Source organism: Ciconia boyciana, chromosome 16 (genome assembly GCF_034638445.1).
Source record: "Ciconia boyciana chromosome 16, ASM3463844v1, whole genome shotgun sequence".
In the NCBI taxonomy this organism is placed as follows: domain Eukaryota; kingdom Metazoa; phylum Chordata; class Aves; order Ciconiiformes; family Ciconiidae; genus Ciconia; species Ciconia boyciana.
Genome location: NC_132949.1, coordinates 8,957,097 through 8,981,911, shown reverse-complemented (window position 1 = coordinate 8,981,911; position 24,815 = coordinate 8,957,097). Strand labels below are relative to the sequence as shown.

The window sequence follows — 24,815 nt, the reverse complement described above, 5'->3', positions numbered from 1 at the left end:
AGTCAAGGGAAGGAAACTTCCCGGGAGGCTTTCTCCACCAGCAGAGCCCATTCCCTCCAGGCTCTCCTCGCAGCACAGCTAGCATAGTTTGGTGTTATCAGGGATAATTTTGGCTGGAGAAGGCCCTTTGCTGTGGTCTGGAGATTCCCAGCAAGCTCTAAACCACATCCTCTCTGGCCCTAGAAAAGCAGCTCTCACCTGACCGTCCCCTTTGCCTCCTCACTTTGCTTCTGACACCCCTGCACCAAGGTGTCCCATCCCACCGGGGGCTGCCTGAGGTGAGGCGCATGGAGGGACACGTTGCGTGGAGCACAAGTCCATCTGCGTCTCACCAGAGCTGCCTGACCTTGCGGCGTCAGGTCTGGAGTGGCCATGGGAAGTCAAGGGGGTTTGGAGGTGGCATTTGCCAGCCAACTTCTAGCCTGCCACAAACTGGTGTAGCAGAACCTGTGGAGCGCAGCTACGGCTGGAGCACCCTTGGCAAGAGCCAGGATTCAGGGCTTGGGTGAGTTCTTCACCTGGGTGTGTGTCCCAGGGCGAAAGCGGCAATGCTGGGCTGTGCCAGAGCAGCCCCAGCCTCCCTAGCGCAGCTGAACAGTGGGTGCCATGGTGCAGGGTCGCCCCAAATGTCCCCATCCAGGTCCTCGCGGCTGGCAGGCCAGCAGGATTGCCCCAGTGCCACCAGGTGGCAGCTCCTGTTCAGGGACCTGTCAGCACCGTGCCGTGTCTGGTACATCCAGGTTTGGCACAGGCCATGTCAGAGTGCCGTGCACAGCCCTGCAGCTGCCCACACTGCATCAGTCTATTGTCCCCCAGTGTCCTTCGCTTTATAACGCCTGCCTGCCTGCAGGGTTTATGGCCCGGGAGCTCCTTGGGGTATGTAGAGACATGCATAGAAGAGGTTTGGCACCTGCGAGTGCCACTCTTGCAGCTGCAAAGTGTGCGGCCTCGGCTTGTGCAATGTGGCATGGCGCTGAAGGCAGCACAAGCGGAGGGACCGCCGGTGGGATTGGGTCTGACATCCTGAGAGATGCCTCAGACACAGCGACTCGTCCTTGTGCACGGACACGGTACCCAGCGCCAGCAACCAGCAACGTCTTTCCCCACTGCCAGCCAGGAGTTCCAGGGTCTGCCGGATTTAAACAGAGATGTCTGATTTGGGGGAGAAATACGCAGCTGTGCTTTCATGTGTCCAGAAGCTGCTGTAGCATCAGCCCTGCTTTTTTGTGAAGCTGTTGGTGAGTACCATGAGCCATTGGTAGAGCCATGCCCAACTCCTCCCTGGATTCCCCAGAAGTTAACAGCCTCTAGATATTCTGTGCCAGGCTGCAAGACAAATCCATTTGTCACGCAGGAGCTCTCACGGTGTCACCTTCCTGACAGGGCTTCGAATCTTTTGTTTGGTTCCCACCTCTTTACCTTCTTGCGGCGTGATTACTCGCCTGTCTAGCAGAAGCAGGGACCGTGTCCTGCTGCATGTTCACAGTCATGTAGCTGCTGGGGCTGGGGCCAAAGCAGGAGGAAGCGGATGGGGTCTTGCTGGGCTGGGGGATGGGGATATGCCTCGGGGACAAGCAGGCGGTGCAGAGAGCCTTTCAGGCTCTGGAGAGCAGGGTTGGGCTGACCAGGTGTGGGGACGAGATGGGCTCTGCACCATGTCATGGGGCTTGAGGTGCCTGCTAGCACTGGCAGCCAAGACCAAACCCAGGCAGGTGCCAGAGGGAGCCACTGCATGTGCCACACATGGCTCCAAGGCAGCCCTGTGCCATGGTGGCACATCCAGATTGTCACTCCTGTGTCTCTTCTTCCCAGGCAAGAAACCGAGGCACAGAGCAGCCAGAGCTGGATGCCGGCGCCCGGCTTCCCAGTGTGGAGCGGGTGCTCCCTCTGGATGCGTCGCTCTTGAGCAGCCGTGGCTGACTGGGTGCCATGGGAGTGTGGCAGAGGCATGTCCCTGCTCCAGGTCAGCACAAAACCCCCTGTGCTGGTGACTTACCAGCTGCTATTTATGTTCCCCAATTGCAGAGAGGTTTGGGGCAGGCTGTCGGTGCACAGGGGTGGGGGGTTCACCCTCCTCACCTCCGCTGTGTGGACTTTCTCCCTTTGTTGGGTATACGGCAGCAGGGAAATCCAGTCGGACCAGAAAAACTATTGATAATAGGGGAGGGAGAACAAAATAAAGGAGCAGCCCATGGCTTTGTTGTGCAAAAAGCACCAGCTGACCTCTGAGCACCTCCTGGGCAGCAAGCCCTCATCTCCAGGTGCTGGGGCAGGGCCCTGCAGGCAAACAGCTCCTGGGGGTGCAGCAGCCCCGGCTTCCCATGCCAAGGGGCTGTGGTAGTCCAGGCTCCTCTGCCAGGTTGAGCAGCAGGACCCTGGGTGCTGCGGGACTTTCCCAGCTTGGCCTGACCCACCCCTTGGGGTGGTAAATCCTGGAAAGACATTTGCTGAGTCCTGAGGACATCCCAAGGCTCCCTCCATCTCTCCCATGGCAGCCATGCAGCATCAGGTGGGACTGCACAGGTGGACAAGGAGCTGGTGCCCATCCACACTCAGAGACGGTGTCCCCTCTCCCCAGCTGTGTGCTTTGGGGACAGAGCCTGGCCCGACCCCTGGGCCACGTGGCTTTGAGGCTCCCATGTTTCAGCAGACCTTGGGCTGTTTACGCTGCTAAGAACAGGGCAGGATCAGTCCACATCTGCTCTGCCTGGTCCAGAGTTGGCAAGAAATGAGAAGGCAGAGGTTTGTGTTGTCACCCTAATTTCTCAAAGGTGTTTTCCAGCTCTGCACCCCTCCAGGGCATAACCCAGAGCCTCACAGGTTGCCTCCTGCCCGGCGGAGAGGGGATGACCTTCGGGCTGTGTGTTCAGCTTATCTCGGCCCTGATCAGTGGTCCAGGGCTGACCAACAGCTCTGCCATGTGCAGGTGTCTCTGTGATAAGGGCCGGGCTGGACCCCAGCAACGCCAAGGGGAGCGAGCCACCATAAGCCACGCACTGCCACTGCATGTGAGGTCCTGACCTGCTGCCTCAGCCCATGGCTCGTCCCTGCAACCTTCCTGCTTTTCCGAGGAGCAGAAGGGGACCAAAGGGTGTGTTTGCCCGATGGGCTGCATCCTGCCAGATTTGCCACAAAGAAGGGGCACATCAGCTCAGTTTCACTGCACAGCTGCATCCCCCAGCCCCTTTGCTTGCCTCCAGCGTGGGATTGTGCGCAAGGCGGAAAGGCAGAGCCCAGTGCTTGGAGCTGCAGTTGCCTTGGGGTGACGCTGGGCACAGCCCTGAGCATCTCTGGTCCCGCAGCTGAGTGCTGCCACCGCACTGGCACCACGTGAGTGCTGGGGTCCCCGTGTCCAAGCATCCTCTGTGCAGTCACTTCCCCACTCACCTCCTGACTTTGGTTGCAGCAACACCTAAAAATCTGAGCAAAGACTGTCAGGGAGCATCCACAGCACTGCCCAGGCAGCGTTAGTGTGGGCAGGAGCTTTGCCTGACCCCATTTCTGTGGGGGACCTGGCGAGAGGAGGTTTGGCCGAGGCGTGCTCTTGCTGCTCTTCCTGCCCCGTCAGGAAGGGGCTGTGCATCAGCCTCCCGAGACATCTGCTGACGAATTTTTCATTATGTGGTGGCCTTGCCTCCTCAGGCAGCCATATGGCCCCACGTTCTCCAGCGGGGCTGACACAGCAATGCGTTCCTAGGTCCAGACTTTGCATTTCAGGGACATTTTCTATGAGCGGATTTTTGGCACTTTCTTAAATGCACCTCTGACCTGTGCTGAACAAATTGGGATATATAAAACGTCCAGGAGGTGTTTGGAGATCTTTTTCTCCCAGCTGGACAGTTCAGCATGGCAAAGACCACAAAATTTTCCACCAACCTGTGGCCAACAGCCAGCTGGTGCAAAGTGTGCTTATTTTCCTCTCGCTTTCTCTAGCCATGTGGATGGCTTGGGTTTTGTTTCCAATAAGTAATCACTGGAATAAGAAGCCCAGGCTAAAAATGATACTTGCTGGTTTTCATTGTAATTTCTTTTGTGTTCTTTTCCTAATCTTTATTTGGCAACTATCATCCTAAAAGGTTTTCACGCTTATTTAACTTCTAAATTAAGCACCACTTAATTTTGGGGCATGGGCCAAAATGCATTGTAGCACAAAACAAGTAGAGCAGATGAAGAACTGTGCATCTCATTTTCACCCCTTTGAAAAAAAACCAACAGTAGAAAACCATATATCATGGAAACAGAGAAATGAGAGCGGTGGGAAGAAACCAGCTCCTCCATCCCTCTGGGCGAATGCACTGAAGCTGGCACTCCACCAGTGTTTGCATAATTGGGCCATAAATGTCTCCAAATGGCAAATTCCTGACTTTCCCCAGGCCACTCGCTCTGGAACATCAGTCGTCCACCTCCAGGGCCAGGCCTTGCTATGTCCCTTATGACTTACTAGAACAGTTGGTAATAATTAGCTGTGATTAACGAAGGGCCAAAGTCAAGAGCACATGAGCTGAGACACCGGGTCTCAGGGAGTGAATCTGTTGGGTCAGAGCAAACAAGGGCAATCCCTGAGTTACACCGGGGGGGGACAGGCTCTAGGCTGGGGGACCTTTGAGCAGGACCCCAGGCTCTTGTCCCCCTTCTGCTGGCCCTGAGTCTCCTAGACGATGCTGGTACCCCCAGGGGCTGGGAGCAGGCTTTACTGATAGAGGCAAAAACCATCAAATTCTTCCATCAGTGCACCCACATTTCTCTGAGCTGCCCTTTGCCACTAGGGTACATGTTAACTCCCTCTTCCTGCCCCTCCTTTTGTAGCTTTAGCTCCAGCTGAGCTTTAGACCTGATTTCATCCCTGCGTGTCCAAGCAGTGATGGTCTGTCCTGTCATTCCTGCTTCTTGCCTGCCCTCTCCTTCCCCGAGACGCCCTGTGCCCAGCCAAGCCTGCCTGCCACAGCTCTCCAGCCCCTGCGCAGCAGCAGGGCTTCTTCCCTGTAAGTTCTCTTTAAAGTCAGCCCGGCCACCATCCCCTCGCGGTGACCCAGGCCCAATGTCCCCTCTCCCAGTGGGACAAGGCCAGCACTGCCACCACTGCCAGCCTTGGGCCGCAGACCTGCTCCCGTCTTCACACCAGGATATCGCCACGGATGCAACCTGGGCACTTCGTGGATGCCGGCGTGGTGCCCTCCCCGCACAGCCAAAATTCCCGGAGGACCTGGGCTGGCAACGGGGAGGCTTGCAGTAATGCAAGCAAATGGAGACTGAAGTGAACTCGTATGAAACTATTTTTGCATTTATCCTTCTTTGAACGAGCAGCATCATTGGAAATGCGCCTGGGCAGGCAGGAATGGCAGTGGGGGGTGGTTGGATCTGGGGGGATAAGAAGTGTTGGGGAAAATGCAGCCGTGAATACACCGGCCTGTGGGTGTGCGGGTGGGAGCAGGGATGGGGTTTGGCCCCGGGTTTCTGGGTCTGAATAAGGACAGCGGGTATTTGGGCAGGGGCTGGAGGTGGGTGACACCCTGGGGCAATGTTGTGGGTGCTCGGGGAACCGTGGGCGCAGGGCCAAGGGTTTGGAGGGAGCAGGGCTCACCATGCTGCCACTCCCCAAGTCTGGTGGCTTCCTAAAAATCTAACCAACCCCCCCCCGAAATCACTGCAGATCAACTGAAACCGCTTGTTTTCCTTCTGAGTCCCTTCCCCCGCTGCAACAAACATTTTGGTATGCATATCCTTTAGTTCGCAGGGCTGTTTTCTTTGTTTAGATGAGTTTGACTAAAGTAACGCCGAAATATTCTTTCAAAAAAAGAAACTGAAGCACTTCCCTTCCGAAAATGTCAAAATGCTTCATTCGGATTTCCCCCAACCCCCCCAAACCCGTTTTTCCTTTCCCCCAAGCTATTTGTCGAACTCGGCACAAAGCCCTGAACGGTTTCGTTGGCTGCAAAACCGCGTTGGGGGGAGCGAGCTGTTCAGCCGGGAGGCGGGCAGGGCCCGGGAGGCAGCACCCCGCCAGCGGCCCCCCGGCCCCCCTGTCGCACCAGCCTTGCTCCTGCGGCGGGGCTGCCCGCGGCGGCCCGGGGGGGAACGCGCGGCGGCACCGGCACCGCGGGGCGGGAGCCCGGCTTTGCTTCGGAGCCCGGAGTTTCTGATAAACTTCTCACAAACTGCAGACGCCTCCGGCCACGCCGCACCGCGGGGTCGCCGGGTGTCGGCGTGGGCTGTGCGTGCTGCCGGCGGTGAAGCAGCCGGCGGTGAAAGCACATGTTTCAGCCGAACAAGAAAGTTACAGAAAGGGGGAACCTCCGTGCTTTGTGAGCTGTAGGTGGGTGGCATGAAAAGGAGGCAAAAAAAAGCGCATTACCCTGCTGGTCTGAGTAAATGTTTAATCCCCGGCTCGGAGAAAAAGCAGCTCAAAAGTGCTTTTTTTTCTCAGCAAGTCTGAACCAGTCAGCCTGGTGCCTCCTCCCCCCGGCTCACACCCTCCCACCGCTCCGGAGGAATATCCCAGCCTGCTCCAAGGTGCAGCTGGGCACCCGGGGCAGGACGGAGCCGGGCGGGAGCCGCGTCCGCACCCACCGGGCCGGGAGCGGAGCGGAGCGGCGGGGGCCGGGGAGTTTGCGGGGCCCGTTGCAGGCAGCGCGGCCGGCGGTGTCCCTGGTGCGGGCAGCGCGGGCTCCCACGCTCCCGCTCGCCTGGGCTGCTCCAGCGGTTGAGGTGCCTGGGATGGGGTCCCCGCACTGGAAGCGGCTCTGCCTTTTGCTCCTGGCAGGCTTAACATCCTCCCTGCTCCTCTACGGCCATTACTACGCTACGGTGGAGTCGCCCACCAGCCAGAGGATCATAGCCAGGTAAGGGGGGAGGCAGGGATGTGCAAACCCGGCATGAGGTACCGCGCGCTGGGATGGGGAGGGGGGACTGGGGTGCCGGTGTGGGTCCCTTAGTGCGGGTTATCCCAGCGGTGCCCCCGGTTGTTGGCTGGTTTGAGAAATGCGCTTGCAGCGGGCCCTGCCGCCCCCGAGGGGTCCGGGGCACCGGGTCCTGCCCACGGCCGCCCGCCGAGCCCAGGGGTGCCCAGAGCGGGACCCCGGGGCCGTGGGGGGCTGCAGGGGTCCCCGCGTGGGTTCAGCCCGTCACAGTGCAAAGAAACCATTGCTGGGTCCAGGGACGGCTGAGAGTGCTCAGCTCCCGGCGGGATCAAACCCCCTTCAGCAGCCGGCCAGACCCTCTGCGAGCCCCGCGTGTCCCCGCTGGGCTGATTGAGGATCGGAGCCGGCTGATTGTCCTGGCGGGGGTTGGCCCCCATGGAGCTGCCCCCCCCGCTGCAGGGGCAGGGCACGGCTGCCCGCAGCCCGCTCGGCCCCCGGGGCTGCCCCCCCCCCTTGCACACTCCCAGGGGCTGCAGCCTTTCCCAAACTCCAGCAATTTGCATCTCCCCCTTTGCGGTCACGTCTGCGTTCCCTGCATCCTCCAACCTCCCCAAGCCCCTTCCTGAGTCTCCGCGGTGCCAGGCGGGTGAGGGTGCCGGGGTCCCCTGGGGAGCACGGCTGAGCGGGCAGGGTGTGAGGGAGCCTGCGCAGCACTTGGCCTGCAGGACCAGCCACCCTCCTCTCCTGCGAGCATCAGGTAACGTGCCAGGAGAGTGCTATGGGGGTCCCTCGCCTCCACGCTGGGTGCTCTTGGGTGCCGTTGGTGCAACAGAGCCCAGCTGCCTGGGTGCTGCCCAGGAATGGAGGATGCTGCGGGGACCGGAGTTGGTCCTGCACGGGGTGAGCTGCGTGCAGCCAGATTTGTGCTGGGAGTTGCTGGGGATGCAGCGGGCTGGGCTACCCTGGGGTCCAGACACTCTCTGTTCCCGAGCTGGGAGCTCTCCTTGCCCCTTCCTGTCCTGCCCAGGGCAGAGGTCCCCTCTCCTGCCGCACATGCGGAGCAGCAGTATCCCCAGTAGCCCGGGCAGAGGTTGGCTGTTTCCACCCTCGGCCATGCTGGGTGAGCAGCAGTGCCACCGGCAGCAGCGTTAGCCTGTACCGCACGGTGCTTGGGGCAGGTCGTGGCTGGGGTGTGGAGCACCTCACCGCAAAGAGCTTGATGTCCATGAGAGGGGAAAGTGAAGCCCACGAGGGCAGCAGGACGTGCCCAAGGACCACGCTGGAGCTGGGAATGGAAACCAGCCGCGCCCTGGCACAGGGTCTGTGGCTGATCCTGGGAGCTGGGTGCGGAGGAGACCCCTGGGATGGGAGCCAGGAGGGGGTTCCCCCCACATGGCAGGCTGCAGGTAACTCAGCCACTGCCTAACCCTGCCTGGACCTGCCCCAGCCCCGGGTTCCCCTGCCGCAGGGCCAGCCCGGGCTCCTGCCCCACAACTGATGGGACCGAGGGTCAGCTCGTCCAGCCCCAGAGAGGAGCCCAGGGTGAGGTAACGGGGAGCTGACCTGCGCTCCAAAGCTCTCCTGGACTTTTCCTCTTGGCTTTAATCCAACCACTAAAGCTAGACCCAAACCAGAGTGAGTCTTATTTGTTCCAATTCCCTGTGTTTACAAACATGCTGCCCTGTGATCGCTGCTTGTCCAGCCTGAACCGTGCACCCAGAGGAACCAGTGCTGCCCTGCCAACGGATGCGGGGCAGAGTCCAGAGGTGAAACCAGGATGGCCGGTGTTTCACATGGCTGACGCGCCATCGCAGAGCGCACGCTTCCCACTCTGCCTGCCATTGGGGCAGAAAAGGAGGGTCGGGGTGCTCACGTGTCAGTGCGGGCAGCCACGTTTCAGCAGGGAGGGTTGTGTGAGCAGTGTCTCCTTGCAGACTTACAAGGGATGAAGGGGGTTGGGAGGAAGCTGACTGCCCAGTTGATGCTGGCTGCTGCCAGCATCAAATCACCCAAGGGCCAGATACCTGAGTCCGCCTCCAGTTCAGCGCAAAGCTGGCAGCAGCGGTGAGGACCCTACGGAGATGGGCAAAATGCCCCCGTCCCCGCAAAGCCGGCCACCCTGCGGTCAGCGGGGCTGCAGGGAGCTGAATCCCCAGAGCCCCCGGTTCAGCTGGGCACAGCCCCGTCCCGCTCTCTGCCCGGCCATCTCTCTGAAACCCCACCGGTGAGCTGCTGGCACTGCTTGTGCCTTTATTATTAGGGCAGACAGGATGAGTGTGGAGCTCTGCCCAGCCTCGCCATGCCACTCCGGCTCTGCGCCGGGGAAAGATGCTTTCTGGAGCTTGGCCCTTTGTGGTGGGATGGAGCAAACACCTTCCAAGACCATGTTTGCATTGCTACTTCAGCTCCCTCAAATGGCTCTGTGGGGCCCGGGGAGTGTTTGCTGAAGATAAGGCCGGAGTGTGTGCTCACAAAACTTGTACACAGTGTTATCTTTTGGAAACCGGGGGGGGTGACCGTGGACCAGAGACGTCATATTAGTGAATGGCACGGTGGTGAGAGAGTGTACACAGGCTTGGCTAGCTCCGCCAGCGTGTCTGGTGCCCGGGCAGCTGTGGGCCACTCCTTCCCCAGAGCCCCATTGTGCATCGGCCGGTCCCGGGAGGGTTGTCATCTTCTGAGTCAACCAAGCATCACGAGGTGCTTCGCCACATCCTGGCGGGTGACGTCAAAGCGTTTGGCTCCACGATGCGCTGCTGAGCGGCTGTCTGGCAGGAGAGCCCGGCTGCCCCACGTCCTCCCTGCCAGGGTTTGGGCAGCAGCCACAGCCAGGACGGCTGCCGCGATGCTGGGGAGATGGCTCCAGCACCCACAGCTGGGATGCGAGTGCAGGGAGGTGCTGACAGAGGGATTGGGTTTATCAGGTCAGCACAAGTCCTGGCAGAATCGATCAGCAAGTGCCATGCACCGAGTCTGGCCACGGGTGGGGGCGGGTCCCAGCTCCCATCCAACATCAGCAGGAGCCAACTAGCCGGGTTGCCTGTGCCCACCTCCCTGCAGCCAGCCTGAGCCCCCCGGGTGCTCCCACAGCACCCCTGGCAGTTCAGAAAGCAGCACAGCAGCCTCCCCCTGCCAGTGCCTGGGTCTTTGCCTTGACCTGCAGGCACTGGGATGAGCCGGGGAAGGGTCTGTACCAAGAAACAAGAGTGGGAGAGCTTGGAGGGCTGGGTGGCAGAGATACGCACCTGGGGCTTGTGAGCCTGGTGGAGAAGGGCTGGGGAGGCAGCGGGGCCAGGAGAGGCTGTTTGTGTGCGAGTCCCGGGCAGCACAAGCCTGGGCATGGTGTGTGGGGGTAATGGCTTTTGGGTTTGGTGGTGGGTTGCGCCTCTGCGGCCAGAAAAAGGGTGGGTGGCCAAACCGGGGGCTTTGGGTGCAGGAGGGTGTGCTGCTCCGGGGAGCTCAGTGCTTTGCAGGAGCTGGTTCTGGCTCTGGGTTTGGAGCAGGGAGGTTTCTTCAGTTAGGTGCTAGTAACTTTGACAAGCTCCTGCTCACGAGGCACGTGGGCCAGGGATCTCCTGCATCATGAGATGGAGGAAGCAAGGAGGGCTGGGACAGCTCGCTGAGGATGAGCTCCCTGAGGATCCCATGGTGGTTCATTGCAGCTAAGGTGACTCGGCGCGCAGAGCTCTCCTTGTAGCTGCTGCGAGACTCTTGCATGGGTGAGCTCTGCTCTGACCGGCACGTGCTGCCTGTACCTGGCAGAGATGAGCTGCCTCCAGCATAACCGCAAGGTCTCGTACAGCCTTTGGATGGCCTTTCCCAGCCGGTGCCTCGCTGTGCACAGACCATGCCAGGGCAGCTCTGCTCCCGTCCGCAAGCTGAGGGAACAGGCAAGTTTGGTCAGGCTGGGTTTATTTAGATGCTTGCAGTGATAACACCAGAAAGGTCCTGCAGAAAGCTGTGGCTCTGGCTTGGTGGACCTTCCCTGGGATTTGCCCTCCCTCCTCTCCACCAGCTCGGGTGCTCCTGGGATGAGCCTCAGGGATGAGCTGGTGGCTGCGAGGGGAGGTGGGGGCAATGCTGTGCCCAACCCCTCTCCCAGCCTCGGTGTCTGCACTCCTGTACTGTACACAGCAGGCTCTTTGCATGTATTTGGAGGGCAGGATGTGGCCACGGGGCAGGGCTAAGCTGGGGACCTTGCCCCTGGGCAGGAGCGTGTGTTTTGAGTGGTGGGGGCTCTGCAGGACAGCAGCTCTTGCTGGGGAGCTGCCTTTTTATGGGACACCGAGGCAAGACGCGCTGGCTTGATTGAAAAAGCTGCCTTGCTCCACTGGCAGTGCTCGGCCCCCCACGCAGGGGGGATGCCTTTGCGCTCGGCATCCCCTGGCCAGAGCTGGCAGTACTGGGACGGAGCAAGGACAGAGCTGGGACTAAAGCCTGCATGGTCCTGACTCCCCATCCATGCCTGGGGAGATGCTCCAGCCCCTGGTGCCAGCACCCAGGCAAGGCACTGGGCTGTCACCCTGTGTCATGCCGTACCCCCAGGGTGGCACGGAGCAGGGTTTGGGTGGCAAACTGGTCTGGATCCGCTCCCGGGCAGGGCTGTCAGTGCTGCTGGTGTTGACAGGGGCCATAGCGGGGACGGAAACCCAATGCCTGCTGTGCTGGGCAGCATCGTGCCGGGGGGAGGCAGAGCTCCGCTCCCCACCTGCCTCTACCTGTCCCTGGGCTCCCAAGCAGAGATCCCATAACAAGGGGGCCCTTGTCTCCTCCACAATACCCCCCTTCTGGCCTGAGCACCTGCCGGCTGGGCTGGAGGCGGCGCCGGGGGGCTCTGAAGGGCCCTTCTGTGCGGGGATGAATGGGAGCCTGTTCCCCTCCGGTGGGCTCCCACCTCCTGCTCGCCAGGCTGCGACCCTGCCCGTCCCCAGCCCCACACCCTCCCCGGGAGGCTGGGTCTGCTCTGCCTGGCCCCGCAGGGCTCAGGGCACCCCAACATGCCTCTGTCCCCCAGCACTAAATGAAGGATCAGGCCATGCCCCAGCTGGCCCCGTGGCAGACGGGGGTCCCGTGCACCCTGAGAGCCTCCAGATCCCGGTTGCTGATTGCTTCTCCAGTGTAGCAACTAAATGTGTCCTGCTGGCCTGCGCAGCTTGCGCCAGCCCCGTCCCCCTCAGGCTCGGGAAGGGTGGGATGGTGGGAAAAGCTGGGGAGGTCTCGGCAGGGTCCCCCCAAGGCTGCAGGCTGGGTGCAGTTTTTGGTACGTGGGGGTCCTGGAGGGACCCCCCGGGAGGGGACTCACCAGGAGATGGCGGCTGCTTTCTTCATAAACCCAGTATTTTGCAAATCTGTGGCTCTCTGCTTGCAGAAAGACACGCAGACAGGGGGTGGGTGGGCGCAGGCAGTGATGGAGGGGAACTGAGTGGAGGGGACGTGGTCCTGCCCCGTGGCTCTCGCAGGTGGGGGGGTGTTGGGGTGCGGTGGCTCAGTGTCACTTCCCTGGCTGAGCCCCCACCGGCTTCTTCTCCCAGCCTGCTGCAGCCGGAGCCGCTGGTCCTGGCTCCACTGGGGACATCGCTCCGAGCCGGCAGCCGTCAACGGGCCCTTGGCGGTGGCTTAGAGAGGTAAGGGGGGAAGGTGTGTACGGTGGTCCTGGCACAAGCTGGGAGCCCCCTGCCCACTGTGGGGTTCCCCAGTGCCCAAGTGATGGATTTTTAACTGCTATATGTTTCCCCCTTTCCAGTGGGAAGTCCTTCAAGCCTTCTGCCGAACTGGAGGAGCCCAAGCCCAGCAGAAAGCAGGTAATCATTAGCACAGTACGGTCAGCGTCCCCTGTGCCCCTCCCTGCCGGGTTTTGTTGGTTGAAGGTCTGTGTGGGGAAGCTGAGGAGGAGCAGCATCGCCTGGAAGGAGTTTTGTATGTGTGTGTGGAGGAGCAAGCTCCTCCGTCCATGCACGTGGGTCTCCCCAGGCCTCCCAGCTGCGGTTGCAGCACCTCCCCGAGCAATTCCCCAATGTGGAGGTTGGAGCCAGCATCACCCACTCCCTCCAACCCCGTGATGCCTGGGCCACCAGCCCGGGCTGGAGACTTGTGAGGACGGACCCAGGCTCTGGAAGGGACTGGTCCTGGGCGCTGGGGCTGTTCTCGTACAGCAAAGGCCGTTAGTGGGGTGCCCACACTAGAAGGTGCTGAATCTTTCATGGGGCTTATGCTCTCAGGTGACTCTGGAAGCCCTGGTCCTCCCAGCCCCGGTGAGCTGGGTACCAAAGGGTGTTTTGCAGCAGGAACCCGAGGCATGAAGCAGTGCCCTGCCTGGGTGACACAGCAGAACATGGGATGGACGAGGAGCATTTCTGTCCCTGGGTTTGTCCTCTCCCCGGTGCCTGCTGAGGGGTGGAGATGTCCAGAGGGAAGGTAGACCCAGGCTGGAGACTGAGCCGAGGTCCTCTTCCCTCCCAGCCGAGCACGTGCCTCCACTCGGTGATGGCCAGAGCAAAGGCAGACCCCAAGTTCGGGGAGGTCTTCCGCTTCGACACCCCTGTGCTGATGTGGGACCAGCACTTCACCCCGGAGACCTGGGACAGGCTGAAGACACGACATGTCCCCTACGGCTGGCAAGGCTTGTCCCATGCAGGTGTGGACCCAGCCGGGATGGGGGTGGCAGCAGATGGGGCAAGGGGGGAGATGGGAGGGTGCGGGGCAGCTCGAGGGGCCTGGGGAGCCCAGCAGAAGGGACTGAAGACATGGGGCAGGCAGAGGAGCCCTGCAGAGGAGCCAGGGACCTTGACCTCTTCCCACTCTGCCTCCCAGGGCGCGAGGCAGAGGGGACGGCTTTGCAAATGCTGCTTGCTGCATCTTGTGACATTTTCCCCCAATAAAAGCTCCAGTGTGTGCATGATTATTAACTGGGGCCGGAGGAGCTCGGACAACCCGCTCCATTGTTGTGGACGGAGATTGTTTCTCTTCCTACCCCAAACCCACTCTCTGCTCTCCCTGGCAGCCGCTGGCTTCAATCCCTGGGCTGGGAAGTGCTGGGGACGGCGGGGGGGAGTGAACCGGTGGCAGTTGCAAGGAGACATTGTCAGGAGGGGACATGGCCAGCGCAGGCAGCAGCATCCACAGGGCTGGGGCTGGAGATGTCCGGATGCATCCCCGTGCCTTGCACGGCCTCAGGCAGCCGCTGTTTGGAGCGGGCTTAAGTACGTGGGGGGCTGCGAGGGGGCTGATGCTGAACCTGGGAGAGGAGGATCTGGCTGGTGTCCCCCCATCCCACTTGTAGACCCCTCTCCTGCATGAAGGTGGTGTGAGCTTTCTTGTGTGCTGCTCCTGGATGTGATCTTGCACAAGCTTGTCTGTGCGTGATGTTGCACGCTTAAGTGCTCGCGTGGGCTGACACACACCTTTTCCCCACTGACTGGACGCATCCTGCTCCGTTCCAGTGGTGGGCAGCACCCTCCGGCTCCTCAACGCCTCTGCCAACAGGCAGCTCTTCGACAGGGACGCCTTCCCCGGGGGCTGCGTCCGCTGTGCCGTGGTGGGCAACGGCGGCATCCTCAATGGCTCACGGCAGGGCAAGGCAATCGACGCTCACGACTTGGTCTTCAGGTGGGGACGGGTCCTGGGTAGGATGGGGCCATGCGTGCTGGGGAGCGGCTGGCCCCGGACACACATCCTGCCCTTCTCCCGCAGGCTCAATGGTGCCGTGATCAAAGGCTTCGAGGAGGATGTCGGGACCAAGATCTCCTTCTACGGCTTCACGGTGAACACCATGAAGAACTCCCTCATCGCCTACGAGGAGTATGGCTTCACCCAGATACCCCAGGCCAAGGTGAGAACCCAAGGGCTGCTTGGGGAGGTGACCCCAAATTGTCCCCTGAGGCTGGGCTTGCCCCCCAAACCTTCTCCCCATCTCAGGAGCCCTCAGCCCTCGCCCTGCTGGTGTGGGCAGTGCCCCAAAGCTCCCCCAAGCACCACGTCTGTGTCCCCGCTGCAGGACCTGAGGTACATCTTCATCCCCTCGGACGTCCGCGACTACGTGATGCTGAAGTCGGCCATCCAGGGCAGCCCGGTCCCCGAGGGCTCAGACAAGGGGGATGAGTGAGTAGCCCCATAACCTTCGGTGATGCACCGGAGGGAGCATGACTTGCCTGCCCTCACCCCACATCTGTCCCTGGTGGGATAAACCCCAAGTAGCCCCCAGACTCCTGTGATGCAAATTCTGCCCTTCTCCTCTCCCCGCTGCAGGCCACAGAAGTATTTTGGACCGGAGGCTTCTGCAGAGAAGTTCAAGCTGCTGCATCCTGATTTCTTGCAGTACCTGACAGCAAGGTGAGGATGATGAGGACCATGGCTGCTGCCCAGCTCTGCTCCGGGCTGGGCTCAGACCGTCTGCCTCTGACCACTGCTCTCTCCAGTACAGACCGGTGGCTGCCCAGCAAAGTGCAGTCCCAGTCCTCCCCAGGCACTGGAACCACCTCTGTCCTGCTCTCTGCAGATAAAGCAGAGAGATTTGTCCCCCTCCATTCCCATTCACTGCAGCACAGCTCACGTCCCCTCCTAGCAGTGAGAGTCCCACAGCCTCACCGTGCTCACCTCGCCTCCCATCTCCCAAAATAAATTAAATGTTGACCTAGTCTAACAGGAGCAGGGGTGGGGCCCAAAGGGATTGTCTTTTCCTACCTCTCATGAAAGCAGGCGCCTGGGTTGGGATGATTTCAAACAGCAGGGAGGTGCCTTTCAGCAGCCTGCAGCGAATGAGCTGAACCTTAGTAGCAGCCATCAGAGAATCCACACGAGCACTGCGTTTCACTCAGTGCTCCTGCCTTGCCAGGCACCAGCGTCACCGAGTGCATGGTGGGGGCTGGACAGGCGCTGGGTGCTGCTGGGTCTGGTGCTGGGGGCCGCGGTGCCGTGCTGGCGGTGAGCCCCCCCGACCCACCACGTCCACCAGCAGGTTCCTGCGGTCGGAGCTCCTGAACACGCAGTACGGCTTGCTCTACATGCCCAGCACCGGCGCCCTCATGCTCCTCACTGCGCTCCACACCTGCGACCAGGTAAGAGGCCACGGGGCCACCCTCCTCCTGGGGACCAGGGTCCCCGCCGTTTGGCTGCTGGGGACTTGTGACTAGCTGCTGTAAGGCTCCTGGTGGGCACCAGCGTGTTGTGGTGGCTGTCCTACGTATGCCATCCCCTGTCCCCAGAGGGGTGGTGGCAGTGGTGGTGCATGGAGCACTTAGGCTGAGCCCTAACCCCATCATGCATCCGTCTGTCCCACCTCCCTCCCTGCAGGTCAGTGCCTACGGGTTCATCACCGCCAACTACGAGCAGTTCTCAGACCACTACTACGAGCTGGAGAAGAAACCGCTGGTGTTTTATGCCAACCACGACATGATGCTGGAGGCGGCACTGTGGAACAGCCTGCACCGAGCAGGGATCATGACCCTCTACCAGCGGTGAGGCCGGGCAGTGGCCCATGGGGGCAAGTCCAAGGACTCCTGTGGCTTTTCTTCTCTTTCCCGAAGGCCACCGTCTCCCTCCTGAGGGCTCTCCCCAGCTGGCCAGCCAGCCCAAGGAGCAGACCCTCCACACTGCAGCTGGTGGTGGTGGTGGTAAGGCACAAGCTGAAGCCAGTATTTCCTTGGGGATCTCCAGCAACTTGTTTCATGGTTCAACGTGATTGAATGTGGCCTTTGGGGCACTAAGAAGCACCATGGCATGTGGCTGCGACCTCCCAGCCCCACGAACACAGCTGGGAAGCACAGGAGGGGTATGGTGATGCTGGAAGAAGGTGCTGGAGACATGTATATGTGTCAGCCTCTGGCTGGAAGACGCCCTTCACCTTGCCACCTTGCACCCCAGCTCAAATGGTTGTCACCGTGGTGGGACCACAACAGGCATGATGAATCCTTGGACTGGAGACTAGATCATCCAGCTAACAGGAAGGTGGTGTGTTTGGAGAAGCCCTCCCTCCTGGACTGCAGAAAGCCCAAATTCCAGCCAGCTCTGGGTTGATGTGTGCCATTTTCCAGAAGCATCTGTTTGCCTCCATGATCAGTGGTAAAGCCAGTGGCAAGCCTCTCCTGTGACAAGACACGCAGTGTGCCCTGTCATTTTCCCCTTCTCTAGGTCATGGTGTTTCCAATCAAGGAAGGGTCTTAAAAGCCATCAGCTAAGAGTAGGGTTTAGTGCAGCTCAGCTGGGACATCAGAAACACGGCTGGCCTTTGAGCATCCTGGAGATGAGAGCTGGCCTACAGCCCACATGTGTGTGGTAGTGGGCTTGTTGGGTTTTTCTTGCACAGGGACCATGTGGTGCCCTCTAAGTGCTTTGAGAAGGCAGCCCCATGCCAGGTGGGTTAGGGAACCTGCTAGCTTGTTGGGTGAATCTAAGTGATCATCACTCTCTTTCTTTCCTCCCAAAAAACCCAAGGGAGGTGAAGATTTGAACCCTTCAGCCATCCTGTGTAAGCTAAGGAAGACCCGCTGGGGGAGGCTACTCCAGCTGGTGGTGGCTGGAGGGTTGATAGGGCACAGCAGTGGGAGCGGTAACCTGAGACACCTTCCCACTTTGTGTAATCACATAAACGCTGAATGATTGTTTTCTGTTATGCCTGTTTCTGTTGTTTTGGCAAATGGGGTGGGGCTGAGACCCGCTACCTCCCGCAGCAGAGGAGCTGTAGCATGTAGCAGTGAGCCTTCAACTGGGGAACGGCCCCGGAGGCAGGGATGGGAGTGGGGTTAAAGCGTGGAGGCCTGGGCTGGCAGGGAGGCCTGGTGCCCGGCGCTGTGCCGCATCTGTGGGAGCAGGTCTGAGCACAGCCTTTTTCCACTCGGGATGCTATTTGCTGTGTGTCAGCTGGGGAGGAGCGGTTTACTGCAGAGATGGCAAGAGAGATCCTGGCCACAAGCCAGGGAACCTCAAAACCCCCTCAAGCTCACAGCAGGCTGCTTTCAGCCAGTTCAAATGAGCATTACGGAAGATTAGTCTATAAGCCTGTTTCAGATGTAATCTCTAGCTTGGAGCCCATCTTGTGTTCCCACGTCTCAAATTAACCTTTGTTTGCATCAGAGCCACCTTACAATGGTACCAAGGCAGCCTGTTAGGCATGTTATTTATTCGCAAGCACTCAGCAAAACCGCTTTCGTGACAAGAATGAGCCCGATCCTCACATCAACTTCCCAAGACAGCACCAAAACCTCCTCAAACCAGCTCTGGCCACGCCTCAGCACAGCCCATGCAGGTGACTTTGAACATGGCAATCAGCAGCACCTTGATGCACTGGGCAAAACCAACAAGTTTTAAAAACGAGTGCTGTCACAGGGCAGCGTCCTGCCAGGAATCCCACCCAGCTCATGAGCAGAGCTGTTGGTGCACAAGACTAACTGCTACACACACCCTCCTTTCCCATTTCAAAAAGGGAGGTTTTCTAGCCAAGGGTGTAGCCTAGCCCTGGAGTTAAACACACTCCATTTTAAGGGCTTACAAGACAAGGAACCTGATGGCTGCACTACTGCCTCTCACTTCTCCTTTATCTTTGAGCTTCCAAGCAGACCACAAGAACCACTTCTGTCACCAGTGCTAGCTTAGCCGTAAGTAATTTTGTCACACTAACCATGAATTGCTCTTCAACTTTCAGCATCTGCAGACACTGAAGTCTTTAGGTATCAGCGAGGAGCAGGTTTTGCTATGAAGGGTAAGCTCACAGCTGCTTGAATTTCAGAAAGCGTTTTAACCCAAAATCCTTTCTACCTGTTCAAAACCATCTCTGTTCAAGTAGATAACCTTTACAAAAAAACCCAAACAAAAACAGACTTCAACTCCCAGATTTTCCATAACTTATTTTATTCTGGAACAGAAGACAGCAGGGAACCACTTTTTCCTCCAGCCAGCTGTAGATCAGGTCCTAGTGGAAAAAAGACAGTCTCAGAGCAAAGCAACTGTCAGCTGAAAAGTTCCTGATTTTCACTATTTAATCAAGAGTACAGGTCACAATTTACAACAGTACACAAATGTAAATGTTACACAATTTACAAAAGAGTGACACACGTCACTCTTTAATCAAGAGTACAAGAAGACACAAACTTGCTCCCTCCCAAGCCAATGGTACTAGCACCCCAATCCTCTTTGGCTTTACTGGGAACTTACCCATGATGCGGTTGCAGCAACCACTGAGCAGCCAGGAGGAGCCTGCAGTTAGGCGCGGGTGGCCATTTTACACTGTTTTGAGTGACGTATCAGTGGCCATTTGTAAGACACGCTCCAGAACAATCTTCCTTCTGTTGCTTCTACAGCTGGGAGACACCACAAAACAATGCTGTAACTGCTTTCCTAAAAAAGTTTTTCCTGAAACAATTCCTGCCCCTCTTTATTCTCAACGCACTGAGTAGCTTTTGCTTTTCCTATTTATCATCGGGCTGCCTCTTCACTTTTTTCCCCTTACTCCTTGGAAGCCAAAAGCCCTATGTGCTCTTCCCAATGGCTGGTCCTACTCAGAACACAGCTACATTGACAGAGCAATCAATCCGACTGCTGATTTGTAGTACCACTCCCTGTCCTTTTGCATGCCAACCTTAATTTCTTAAGGAAGTCCACTGTCAAGTTTGCCGGTTCAGTCTGTCAGTGAATGTTACTGTTCTTCTGCAAACAAATACAAATTCTGTTAAATAAAGTGTGAAATTATTTAGCTGAATGCAGCTGTCAGCTACCTGGAGACAAAGTGCTGTTACAGCATGCGCATTCAGTGTACATCACGTGAGATAAAAATATGCATTTCTCATCTGCCCTTCAACCTGCTGCTGTGCCTCACTGGATAAGCAACTTAAAAGCTCTTCACAGATCTAAACTGTGCTATGACACCAGCAGGCAATGATACAGTGCCTGTACTGAGCCTTGCCATATCTGGGCTCCGGAGAGCTGGCTGCTGAACGGCCTGTGCGTATGGGCAAGAGGAAAGGGGACAGACGCTGCTTTTGCCTTGCTGGTGCCACTCGTGTCATCTGAGTCTTTGCAAGGGGTAGGAGACCTGCTAAGGGGAAATACATAAGCCTCAGTAGACAGTTGTTTCTCCCTCACAGCTGAGTTGTCAGACAGGGATAACAGCACATCACAGGCTCAGTTTCTCTCCTGCCCTTGGCTATATAAACTCCTCAAGTTCTACAAAATTACATACAGCAAAGATACCCAGATGCTGACACGCCAATGACGAGTGTTCTTCCTGATGACTAGTATTTTTCCTGGTAAGCATTCAAAGATTAGGTATTCTGCTCAGCAGATGAGTCATGCTGCCTACAGATCTGACATACAATTAATAAGTTGAAAACGAGCAGCATGCAATACTGAAGCATTCTCTTATCAGCTTGAAGCCCAGCTTAGCAGCTGCCCTCTTGCCAAAGCTGTCTTTGGGAGATGGTGCAACCCCAGGATTCTGCAGGATGATTTCCTCCTAAATGCAAGTTGCATTGAACACCGTTAGCAACCATACTTCAAGTAGTCTGTCCGCTCATCTCTTCTCCACCCCTTCTGACAAAACACACCACTAGGTCACAGAGCAAGAATTAAAGAGAGGAAGTTTTCAATTCAGAGAGAAGCAATTTTTGTCTCACAAACTTAGCACAGAAGAAAGAGACAAAGAAGCATGTTTGCCAGTGAGTTGTCTCACTCAGAGACAAGAAACTTCGGGAGGTGGATGCTACTTAAATAATTGCTTAGAAAAAAAACCCACCAGCTCTGAGACTTTGGTGGTTTAGACCCTTTGTAGCTGTTTCAAGCAGACATCCTCCTCACCGTCATACAGAAACATCTTAATGCAACTTCCTTCTTCCACACAAGAATAATCCACTCATCTGGGATGTAAATTGTCTACGGATTATCTTGAGAAATGCATTTAAGCAGATGTAAGACAGACACATCTCTTCTAGGGAAGGATTCTTCAGGGTGTGTCCCTTCTAGGATGACCCTTTGGTGTACGTGAACTGCACCTCCCCAGCCCCAGCAACCTGATGCAAGTTTGAAACTGTCCCAGTGCACCTCCACTAGGCACACAGACCAATTACTCTTTCACTACAGTGACAAATACAGTTATAAGATGAGCTGTGTCAAGTGTCTCCGTAATGGGCTGTCATCCAATTCCTCCTACTTCTAATCCCTTCTACTCTTGCTCATCTTTGACCACGCTGACAAGCAGGTGCTCTACTAGGCACCAATAACAGTAAAATTCCCATTCATTCTGTGCTGCCTTTCAACTTGTGCTCCATGGCAGCAAAGGGCTGCACACTCAGGTGGCAGCTGCAACAAAGCTACAGCCTTGATTGGCTTAATTATATTAATCAAGCCACTGGGCTTTTGTACCTCCTCCCAGTGGCCCCAGGGAAACAGAAGGATATCATCTGACACAGCAGAATGAATCCTACTTCCATAGCCCAGCAACAGGAGAAAACTAGACTACGACAAGACAGATGCTGATGTTTCTCACCATTGCACAGCTGGTGCAGATTTACTGTCAGTCCAGTGAAGGAATCAGCTTCCCAGGCAGGTGGGTGTTTTTACCCTTGCTCGACACCATGCCATGTTCTGAAACAGAGGAAGGGGACAGAGAATTAGTTCATGTAACAGACCATTCTTTTATCTTTGTGTCTTTAATGCTGAGCCTCAGAGTCATGCTTCCACAGAGGAAAGATTAATTTCAGACAGGGATAACTTTATCATCACTAGCTCAGCTTCCAGAGCAGCCAAACCTGGACCACGCAGGGCCATCCCAAAAACTCAAGCCTGTTCCTGACTTTGTGGTTAGCGTGCTCCTCACCCGGGCTGCAACGACACCTGGTGGGTACCACTCGTTCCACTGACCTCCTTCTGCGTGGGTACACGGTCAAGTGCGGTGGGTAATGCTGGCTCAGCCCGCCAAACCTCACTGTTTGCAGGGTGCTCAAAGACAAGCCCCGATACTGTACTGACGGCAACGCTCAGGCTGAGCTATACCAGCTGCTGTATTAAAAGCCCTCCCACAGGCACTGCTGGGGAAGAATCAGTACAAATGTAGCCAAAATCTGCGAGCCGAGCATCGCCCGGACCAGGCCGTGCTGCCAGGAGCATCCCCCGCACGGAGAGGACCGCAGCCCCGTCCAGGCGGCGAGCAGGAGCCGCGGAGCCCAGCGCAGCCCGGCCTTGACTCCCTCCACCCACCGTGGCGGGGTGGGGGGGGCACCATTACGTCCCCACAGGCAGACATCGACGCCTCGCCACACCCCTATAGACAGCCGCGGCGGCGCGCAAGAGTGCCCCGCTCTCCCTCCCGCTGTCTCCGCGCCCCTCGGCGCCGCCGTGCCGGCAGATGGCTGCCGATGGCGGCGCGCCCTACTCACCGCCTGCAGCCAAGCCGCCATGTCCACCCGTAGCAACCGCGGAGAGGGAGGAGGGCGGGCTGCGCGCCCGCCAAGCCTCGCGAGAGGCGCGGGGGCTCATGGGAAGTGTAGTCCCGTCTCTCAGCGGCGGCCCGCGGCCTCCATCGCCGGCCCGGCCCTGCCCTGCCCCGCCCCGCCCCGCCCCGTACGGGCGGGGGCACCGCCCGAGGCACCGTGCCCTCGGGGCTGGGCCTCGGGGGCGTGGGGATGGGCCTGGGGTGTGACAGTGAGTGTCTGGGGGACAGGGCTCCTCTGACGGGAGCTGTGAGCGGGGCAGGCTCCTTCACTCCATCCTGTGTCTGCTGGGTGGAGACGCCAAACAAGAGAAAGACAGAGAAATAAGGGAGTGTGGTTTAGCACTAGGGTGAGACTGGACTCTTGCAGAGGCTGCTTGTGCAGCTGTCGCCTCACCTGAGGACTCAGCAGCCGATGCAGGGAAGCCATGGAGGTGGATGGGGTCAGCCTCGGCGATACAGGCTCGTGAGCCCAGAGCTGGGCCTGGGCTCCATACGTGGAGCTTTTGCACTGTCATGATGCTCATTAATTGCATTTATTCATTCTTCATGTGCCCTGTTTACTAGGGAGACGCACATGATTGTACTTAGCACGCTAAATGCTTCAAAAGGCTGAACAAGCATTAGCTCATGTAAGAAGGGGCACACTTCAAAAAGACTAATTAGCTGGAGATTGGGGATTAGTCAGAGATTAGTTAGTAAATGTATGTGCTGTGCTTTGAATATGTGATGCTTCCAGTATGTACTATGATTGTCCTTCGCTGTTAAAAACTGCCATGAAATCTATAGGATCTTGTTTAGCTTATGAACAATAACAAAACTGTCAACAGAACCAGAGGGGAGGCAAAATAAGAATAGCTAATATTCACTTTCTTGCCCCAAAGGATTATCTGCCCTTGTGATGAAAAGCTCCAGTGACTGGAAATGGAAAGCAGACAAACCTGAGTCTGAAAGTGGAGAAGTCTGAGGACAGATAAAAGCCCTGTATTTAACCAGTGTCACCCCTGAAGTGTCTGAGTAGTGGGGGATTCACAGTCCCTTGGGGCATTTGAATTGGAGATGTGTTCATGGAAAGTTGCCTGGTTCCCCACAGCGATAGCAAGAGTAAGTGTCCTACGTTGCCGTTGTACGGCATGGCTAACTCATCTGTTGTCTGACCTGGCTGCCTGGATTGCCAAGTCTGTGAAAACAACACCTCGTGTTACCCTAAAGAGCAGAGGAGTCCCTTGAGCTGGAGGGGAGCACTGCCAAGGAGCTCCGTGTCTCTCTGCTCCTGGATTCCTTCCGATGGCAGGGAGATGGCTCCATGCTGCTGCCCGCACTGGCCAGCCCTGTGCTCCGGGACGCCTTTCTCCGGGCAAGGCAGTCAAATTCCCAGGGAAAGGCAGCGTGACTTCATGTTTATTTTTAGTGCCTGGATCCTCCCAGCCTTGTTCCTATTTTAGAACCTGATAGTTTTTTTTTTCCCAAGCATAGATTTAACCCGACTCGTGAGTCCTTTCCTCTCCAAAATGGCCCATGTTGTTTCTTAAAAGTCTCTCTTAAAAAGTCAACAGACTGCAAGAGGCACCTTTTTTTTTTGTTGGTTTTTTTACAGTGGTGCAAGAAGGCTGTAAAGAGATGCCAATATGCAGTTAAAAATAAACCGTTTCCAACATAAATGGCTGACTATGAGGTCTTCCCCAGCCCTCTGTGCCCTCTGCTAGCTGCAGAAAGCCTAGCAGGTTGCCCTGGCAAGTTGGGCAGGAGCCTGGATGAAGCAGCCTGCAGTGAGTTCCGAGCTCTGGCATGAGGACATGAGAGAGCTTCAGTGCCTTCCTGCCCCGCAGGAGCCTGTTGCATGGGTGTTTGGCCTGGTGGGAAGGCGGACGATGATACAGAATGGCAGTAATTAACGCAGCCTTCATTGCAGCGGCCTTTGCTCTGTGAAGATGTGGCTAGCAATCTGCCTGATTACTTTTAGCTTTTCGAATAAGCAAATGCATAAAACCCTGCAACTAGAATTAGGTCTTTAAGTCCCCAAGGGACATAAGGTTTTTAAAATAAAACAAAACAACTAAAATCCCCCCTTGTGCTGAGTTCAGATCTTGGAAGGAGAGAAGATGTAGACTCAGATGTGCTGAGGGCTTTCCCACCATCTTGATTTTTGGGTGGAAGCTGCTCAGACCGTAGAGTAACTGTCTACTTGTGCCTATAAATGGATGAGCTCCACAAGGTACCAAGTAATGAACTGAGTCAACAATTAAAAACTCAGGAGAATAGCATGAGCTAAGTGCGCAGTAGATTGGCTGTAATTATTCATGGTTGCAGTGATTAGGTAATGTTTCCAAGCGTATTTTGGAGGCAGAACAAAGAGTAGATGAAGGGAGATGGTCGTCGCCTCACCGATGCTTTCTTAAATCTCTGCAACTTCGAATCAAGTTTTCTCAGCTCTTCCCTTTAGAGGGCGTCCACGTCACACACATCTTCGACGTGCAAACTTCGACCGGGAGCTGCAGTACAAGGCAAAGCCTCCCAGAGGTCAGCAGAACATGGTGGCTCTTCTG

At 57.3% G+C, this 24,815-nt stretch overlaps 1 protein-coding gene, 1 long non-coding RNA gene and 1 other non-coding gene across 5 annotated transcripts; 1 reads left to right on the top strand and 2 right to left on the bottom strand.

Annotated features, from left to right (window-relative positions):
- Positions 1-6,166: 6,166 nt before the first annotated feature.
- On the top strand, positions 6,167-17,455 carry ST6GALNAC2 (ST6 N-acetylgalactosaminide alpha-2,6-sialyltransferase 2). 3 transcript variants are annotated; one of them, XM_072881594.1, is made up of 10 exons: positions 6,167-6,839; positions 12,389-12,481; positions 12,601-12,658; positions 13,317-13,491; positions 14,297-14,462; positions 14,547-14,685; positions 14,851-14,954; positions 15,102-15,185; positions 15,688-15,910; positions 16,146-17,455. In XM_072881594.1, the coding sequence occupies exons 1-10, from the start codon at positions 6,370-6,372 to the stop codon at positions 16,311-16,313; spliced, it is 1,680 nt and encodes a 559-aa protein (XP_072737695.1). In that variant the 5' UTR covers positions 6,167-6,369; the 3' UTR covers positions 16,314-17,455. The 3 variants fall into 3 exon arrangements, with proteins under 3 accessions (XP_072737695.1, XP_072737696.1, XP_072737697.1); XM_072881595.1 differs by having other exon boundaries at positions 6,397-6,839; positions 15,808-15,910; XM_072881596.1 differs by having other exon boundaries at positions 6,418-6,839; positions 15,811-15,910.
- A 1,226-nt stretch (positions 17,456-18,681) lies between these two features.
- LOC140660604 (uncharacterized) lies at positions 18,682-22,336 on the bottom strand. Its single transcript, XR_012045424.1, has 4 exons — positions 22,217-22,336; positions 21,328-21,425; positions 19,002-19,147; positions 18,682-18,759 (listed from the first exon to the last, which is right to left on the bottom strand). It is a non-coding gene; the product is annotated as an uncharacterized lncRNA (long non-coding RNA).
- On the bottom strand, positions 21,497-21,571 carry LOC140660651 (small nucleolar RNA R38). The gene has a single exon (XR_012045449.1). It is a non-coding gene; the product is annotated as a small nucleolar RNA R38 (small nucleolar RNA).
- Positions 22,337-24,815: the final 2,479 nt, after the last annotated feature.